The sequence below is a fragment of the Girardinichthys multiradiatus genome, chromosome 14, assembly GCF_021462225.1.
Source record: "Girardinichthys multiradiatus isolate DD_20200921_A chromosome 14, DD_fGirMul_XY1, whole genome shotgun sequence".
In the NCBI taxonomy this organism is placed as follows: Eukaryota; Metazoa; Chordata; class Actinopteri; order Cyprinodontiformes; family Goodeidae; genus Girardinichthys; species Girardinichthys multiradiatus.
This window is the reverse complement of record NC_061807.1, coordinates 6,275,021-6,282,095: the sequence shown is the minus strand read 5'-3', so window position 1 is coordinate 6,282,095 and position 7,075 is coordinate 6,275,021. Positions and strand designations below refer to the sequence as shown.

The 7,075-nt window shown below is 47.2% G+C and overlaps 1 protein-coding gene across 1 annotated transcript; it reads right to left on the bottom strand.

Moving 5' to 3' along the window:
- Window positions 1-1,660: 1,660 nt before the first annotated feature.
- Window positions 1,661-6,134, bottom strand: slc25a11 (solute carrier family 25 member 11). Its single transcript, XM_047385078.1, has 9 exons — window positions 5,920-6,134; window positions 3,523-3,675; window positions 3,336-3,453; window positions 3,167-3,255; window positions 3,003-3,093; window positions 2,835-2,925; window positions 2,649-2,748; window positions 2,356-2,407; window positions 1,661-2,144 (listed from the first exon to the last, which is right to left on the bottom strand). The coding sequence occupies exons 1-9, from the start codon at window positions 5,982-5,984 to the stop codon at window positions 1,989-1,991; spliced, it is 915 nt and encodes a 304-aa protein (XP_047241034.1). The 5' UTR covers window positions 5,985-6,134; the 3' UTR covers window positions 1,661-1,988.
- Between the last annotated feature and the right edge of the window lie 941 nt (window positions 6,135-7,075).

Below are 7,075 nucleotides of genomic sequence, written 5' to 3'. Positions count from 1 at the left end.
GGAGAAGGAACAGGTTGGGACCCATCTCAGTCATGGAGATAAAGGTTCAGATTATCTTCTACCGTCCAGAACCTCTACAGATAACCTGTCCTCCAGGTGAGATGGAGCTTCCGATTCTGTCTGAATTCTGTTTTATTAGAGAAATTCTGTGGGATCAGATGGATACTCAGTGTTTTTAGATCCAGAACATTTTTCACTGGATGAAAACTTTGGTCTTAAATGTTCAGGAAGTTCCCATCTGCCTCTGCTGCCCCCTGCTGGACTCCTAATGATCTAACAGTTGGACCAGCTGAAACATTTCGGCTCCGACCCAATTTGATTCTGGTAGGTCTGTCCTGATAACACATTTTGCAGGGTGATAAATTGTCCCAGAAATGATTGCGATAAACGATAAAGTCGTCATCTGGAGACCATTTTCAACCAATAAAATGATAATAATGTAAGTAGCTCCGGCCTCTCAAGATGAACTTTAATTTCCAAAGAACATGTAACACTGGAACATTTAACACTGGAACATGTAACACTGGAACGTGTAACACTGGAACTGGAACGTGTAACACTGGAGCGTGTAACACTGGAACATTTAACACTGGAACGGGAACATTTAACATTGGAACATTTAACACTGGAACTGGAATGTGTAACACTGGAACTGGAACATTTGACACTGGAACATGTAACACTGGAACTGGAGCGTGTAACACTGGAATGTGTAACATTGGAACATTTAACACTGGAACTGGAACGTGTAACACTGGAACTGGAACATTTGACACTGGAACGTGTAACACTGGAACGTGTAACACTGGAACGTGTAACACTGGAACGTGTAACACTGGAATGTGTAACATTGGAACATTTAACACTGGAACTGGAACATTTAACACTGGAACATTTAACACTGGAACTGGAACATTTAACACTGGAACTGGAACATTTTAAAGATCCAACATAAACCAAAAACAATAAATATAATTAATTATGAAGTCTCTGTTGCCCTTCCAAAATATCAAAAGGTTCAGACAGAAAAAAACTGCTGGTTTTAAAAATCAGCAAAGTCCAAACTGGATCTGCTGGGTTGAGCGGTCCAGTGGTTGTGGACGGAGAAGGTCCGGTTGTAGTTTCCAGCTGGGAAACCTGCATCGGATGCTCATGTTTTAGGTCCAGATGCATGTTTGTTGTATTGCTGCGTTTAGTTGCTACTATTTTACAACAAATGCGACCGACCGACCCGCTCAGTTATGTGGTCCAGCACTGGGTTTGGGTCCAAAGTGCTCCCACACTGCAGCGGTCTGTTCAGCTTTAAAACCAACTCCATCTCTGGTTTTCCAGACCTCAACCAGCGTTTGTCTGACTTGATCACGGGGCTCTCATGCTACACCTGGTCAGTACCTGAGGCAAAGGTCCACTCCTCCCTGCGCCATGGAGACGAGAAGGTGAAGGGTCACCCAGTCTCGTTAGTAGACTTAATTTATCATGCAATTAAATGATTCATTGCAACAGGCCTAGATTCTGGGAACCAGAACCTGGATGAGCTGGAGTAAGGGTCTGGGTTTCCTGCCAGAACCTGGGCTTCCCACTAGAACTGCTTCTTCCATGAACCGACCCATTTTCATTCAAATCAATCTGTAAACAGAACAAACTCAGCCGACCAGCAACCTGAGGCTACAAACTGTTTATTTCTGACCCTGTAACCATGGTAACCAGGTGATGTCAGGATGGGGGTTACAGTTGTACAATAAGACGCTTTAATAGCTGCAGATGTCAGTGATTGGATCAGAACCGTATTTATTTTACAGAGAACTCAAACTATTTATGTGTGTGTGTGAGTGAGTGTGTGTGAGTCCAAGCTTCAACAATGATCTCATCGAGTTTCTCATTTCAGATGTTTTATTTTAAAGCAGCAGAACATGGACCTGTTCCTTCATCTCCTTCAGACGATCCGATGCTGCGGTCCTCCTCAATGTGTGTGTGTGTGTGTGTGTGTGTTAGCGGTCCAGGACGTAGGTCTTATAGAGGCGGTTCATCTGCTCCAGGAAGATGAAGGTGAGGACGGTGTGGGGTCCGAGGCGGGCGTAGTACGGCGTGAAGCCCTTCCACAGGGAGAAGAAGCCCTCCTTCCCGATGACCCGCATCAACACGTCCTGAAACACACAGGTTGGTTCTGAAACCTGACCCAGAACTACGTGAAGCAACACCAACTTCAAAATAACCTCCAGATGGAGTTACTGCTGCCACCTAGTGGGCCTACAGCCAAACTGCAGCTGGAGGAGACCCAACATGACAGAAATCTGGAGATGTTCTGGAGCCGTGGTGACATCATCACTGAGGACCAGGTCTGGTTCTGAAACTCACCAAGCCGTTCTTATACTCGGGTTTCCCATCGATCATCCTCATGTTCTGGATCCTGAAACAGGAGAAGTTCCATTCAGAGGTTTGATTTCCAGGTTCTAAACAGATTCTGGATCAGGTTCTGGATCTGTTCTCCTCCTTGAACAGACAGAACCTGATGGCCACATCAAAGAACAACCTGGCTGTGTTTAAAGCAGGACAGCAGGTGTTTGACCCAAACATGCGCAGTGTGACCTACTGAGGCATCAGAACCACGTGATATGATGGAGGAGAAAGTTCTGGACCCTGGGTCTCACCTGGTCTTCACGATGTCGACGGGCATCGATGCTGCCGTGGTAACCAGGCCGCTGATCATACTGGCGCAGAAGTGACACAGAATGTCGTCTCCAAAATACCCTGAAACCAGAACACATACATGAGGTCCGGACGGGTTAGGGTCCGACATGGTGGGTCAGCAATGAGCGCCGAGGTGGGACCGTCACCTGAGTCCAGCAGAGCCTGTTTGGACTGAGAGTACGAGGCCAGCTGAGCTGCGTTCACCACCACCGCCCGGGCCATGGTGGGCACACACCCCTGAAACACACACACAGTCAGACAGGAGGTCATGTGATGAGAAGAACCCGTCCTGACATGGTTCTGGGGGCACGGACCCTCCACAGCGTGGTGAGCCCCTCCTCTCTGGTGATCCGGGCCAGAGCGTTGAACACGTTGGTGTAGCCTCTCCTCTGGTCAGCAGGAAGTCTGCACACAGACCCGAGATCAGAACCAGCGCACACACCTGAGGCAAGCAGCAGCCAATCAGAACACGTCTTACCGTCCATCAGCCGTCATCCGGATCAGAGCCACCTCCGCTGGGGTTCCCACAAACGCTCCGGTGGCGCCGGCCGTCATCCCGATCAGAGCCTGCAGGGGGAGCAACAAGTTAACGTTATAGCCCAGAACCGGGCCTTTACTGCACTGCAGCGGAACAGAACGGGTCCAACCTTCAGGAAGAAGTTTGGTGGCCGTCCATCAGCTCCTGTCATCTTCTCAAACAGGATGGTGTAGATCCCCAGTCGGGTGGTGGTGTAGGTGGCCTGACGCAGCAGACCTGCAGAGAGGCTGAGCAGAGGGTCCAGAGTCAGACTGATGGACAGAACCCAGAACCTAGGAGTGTCTGGGTTTACTTACCCGGTGTAGATGCCTCCAACTCCTTCGTTCTTCAGGATGGAGAACAGAGCGTGGAAGCTAGTCTTGTACTCGCGGGCCTTGGTCCCCTGACCGCTCAGCTGCATCCGGTTCTTCACCAGGTCCAACGGCTGGACGAACACGGTCGCACCCATGCTGCAGGACAAACAGAGATCATCAGGATGGGTTCACTGCAGCGGCACCAGAACCAGGCGTGTTTCCTAGAAGCGGAGCTCGGACCAGAATAAAGACACGATTCATAGCAGCAGAACTGGATCCAACCCAGGAGTTTAACAGAACATGAATCATTCAGGGTCTCGTAGGACCAGGAGGTCCTGGTCAGAACCGCAGCTGAAGCAGCATCTCATGGTGACAGGTGGTTACCGTGGTAACGACATGGCTGATCAGATGCTCCACCATCTCTCCTTCTACATGAACTTAGAAGACATCCTGACCTCAGTCTCCAAGGTCCAGTTTGTTGATGGACCCGCCAATGCCAGCAGTAGAACTTTAACTATTCTGTAAATAGTGTGTTCGTAGTTCGATCAGAACCGGGCGTCTCCGGTCCTAAAGGTTTGCTGTAAGGAGAAACGATGAAGATGAAGGAGATTCAGTTTCTTCGTTCTGGTTTAAACCAGAAAAACTCATGAAGGAACATCTGGTTTGATGCTCCATGAATTCAACCGGATCGAGTCATTTTCACCGGGTTCAGAACCTCTCAGTTTATTGTTGTTGAATGAAGACGTTTGTTGGACTTTCACACATTTTCATTCCCCCTGAGGAACCGAGTGGGTCAGAGAATTATGTGCTGATCCGGTCAGTCGTGGATCTAACAGGGATTTTACAGAAAACATGAACAGAGCTGCTGATCGGTCCAATTCTACCAGAACCATGATATAAACACTGGTTGCTAGGAAACTCCAGGAGATCAGGAAACCCGGTTCATCAGCGAGGAGGTGAAGGTCCTCCAGATAACAGAAACATTCAGTTTAGTGTCAGAAAATGGTTCGGACTGTGCTGCAGGCCCGGTTCTGGACCCGAGCAACACAGCACTTTCAAAGATGGAAGTTCCTCCGTGCATCTTCAGGTCCATCAGCATGGATAGTTGATCGAATGATCAGAACCGGAGCTAAAAACTCTGCTGCTGCCTTGGTTCCCTGACTGACACCATCAGAACATCACGGCCCAGTTCTGATACCTTTCAGAAATCTGTGGTTATACTGTTAGACGGTCCAGCTGAGGGGTTAAAGCAGACAGTCAGCATGAAGGAATGTGGGTCAGCCTTGTTCTGAACCCTGCTGGCCTGACCCATACCATGTTACCAGAACTCAGCTGAATGGGCTCAGCGAGCGTGAAGGTGTGACAGAACCCCGACAGGTGAACAGCACATGGTCCACAGAACATGTCAGCGCTGGGAAGACATGATCTTTAGATTTCTGAGAGTTCTGGCTACTTCCTCAAGCCAACAGGTCCTGTCCGGGTAGCGGTAGCCGGTACCGACCAGGTAGCCAGTCCCGACTGGCTTCAGAAGAATAGTTTGGGTTATTTTTCAGGGAACATTCAGTAATGAAGGGATTAGAACGGTTCTGTTCCAAAAGAATGATAACAGTTGACAGAACCACTTGAACATCAGCTGACTTGGATCACTGTGGTTCTGTTCTTCTGATCCTGAGCAGAGAAACCTTTAGGTGATTCCTCTGAAGGAAGATCTGATGACATAGCGGGTTCTCATTGATGGCCCATTTGCTTCAGAACCAGTAGATGTTCTGTTCTGATCCGTCTGTGATGGACTCCTGACTGCTTCATCCCTGCAGTGATCAGCTCTTCATGTCTGGATGCTTCATAGATCCGAGTTCAGCGTCGTGACGAACATCTAAACCTCTGAGGACATTTAATAGACATCTTACAGGGTTCTAGAACCTGGACGGGTTCTACTGGTTCTCTCACAGAGGATGCAGCTGGTACTGTTGGACCATGATTTAAAGACACAGTAATTAATGAGAATCATTAACCAGCATCGCTGCAATCACAGACACACAATCACAATAATCGGAGAGCAAAAGGTGCTGCATATGAGATTGTTTCCAGAATTTGACCCAGAAGAAGCTACTGAAAGAGTTCTGGAGAGAACATAAGAAGAAGGTTTTTATCTTTAATGTAAAATGGACGTTTTTTATCCAACTTTGGTCTAATTCCTAAGATTTCTGAGCAGATGTTCTGATCTGTAAGCTCCAGATAACGATTATTTAATAATCAATTAATCAGATTAATTGTTTCAGTCCCACCAGATAATAATCCATAATTAACATTCATCTGACCCGGACCGGTTCTCCAGCCTCCTGGTCGCCGTCTGACCTTTGACATTAGCCCGTTAGCATAGCAGCTAGCAGCAGCACCTACCCGGCCAGACCTCCGAACAGGAACTTGATGGCCTTCGGAGAGGTCTTCGGTTTTGTCTGCGCCATGTCGACCCGGTTCGGTCGGTGGCCCCAGAGTCCCGCTCCCACCTGCCTTCCTGTGTGGTTCTGGTCCGGACGGTTTGTTCGCTCTTTCCCGGTACAGCAGCAGCAGGAGCAGCCGAGGCAAGGTGACTGCTAGAGTCTCAACATGCCAACACATAAAGCCCAGCGAACCAATCAGGAGGCGAGGACTGACAACACGCAGCCCACACGACCAATCAACAAATGGGGGCCGAGACCACAGCGATGAACGGACCAATCAGTGGGCGAGGATCAAGGACACGAAAATGAACGAACAGAACCGAGTGGTTTGGCTCGTTCAATGCCTGTTTCAGTTTGTATAATTTAAACCTGTCATGAAACTAACTAGAAATACGTTTAAAATCCACCTTTTACAGGAAAAATCCCACATTATTCATATATTTTTGATGTTAAAGAATGCGTTACATCTACCATCAGTTATTTTTCTGTCAGCAGCTCAAATAACAGCAGTAAAGTCATTGGACTTTTAATGAACAAAAGTATTTACTGAAAAAAGTGATTAAAACACAAAAACAGGCATAATAAATATCTAAAATGTTATTTAACAACCAGATAAAAAACAAGTTTAATTTAACTAGGTAATAAAAAAATCTTTGAATCATTATTAAATCAATTATTGAGTGCTTTTGTTTTAGTTCATTGTGTTTCTGACAGGCAGACATGAGCTCCTCCTTTCCCCCCTGCTGAGTGAGATGGGGAACAGGCCTAAGTGGAGGAGACCAGCAGAGAAGACGTGATGTTAGTTTCATCTGCAGATCTGCAATGATGTAGAAGACGCCTCGTTTAAAGTCAGCGGCAGGAAAAAATCACTGCTCTGAGCCAACGAAACGCAGCAGCACCCGGAGACACTTCTCTGGTGACAGAAACGATAAAGTTCATATTTTACAGGGAAATATGTCATTCAAGTCTGGGTCAACAAATATTTCTTATCACCACAAACATAACATCTGACAGTGAAAATGGAGCTGAAGGTGAATAAAGAAGAGCTGAGATGTCCCATTTATATAATATGTAGAACAGATACATAATGTTGCTAAAAGTATTTATCTGTCTAC

Excerpts from the sequence above, each read along its gene's own strand:
- slc25a11 (XM_047385078.1), bottom strand. The coding sequence starts at position 5,984 with ATGGCGCAGACAAAACCGAAGACCTCTCCGAAGGCCATCAAGTTCCTG. Across the intron at positions 3,454-3,522 it reads GTTGGAGGCATCTACACCGG|CCTCTCTGCAGGTCTGCTGC; the intron begins GTAAGTAAACCC and ends CCCTCTGCTCAG. Across the intron at positions 2,749-2,834 it reads ACAGGCTCTGCTGGACTCAG|GGTATTTTGGAGACGACATT; the intron begins GTGACGGTCCCA and ends TTCTGGTTTCAG.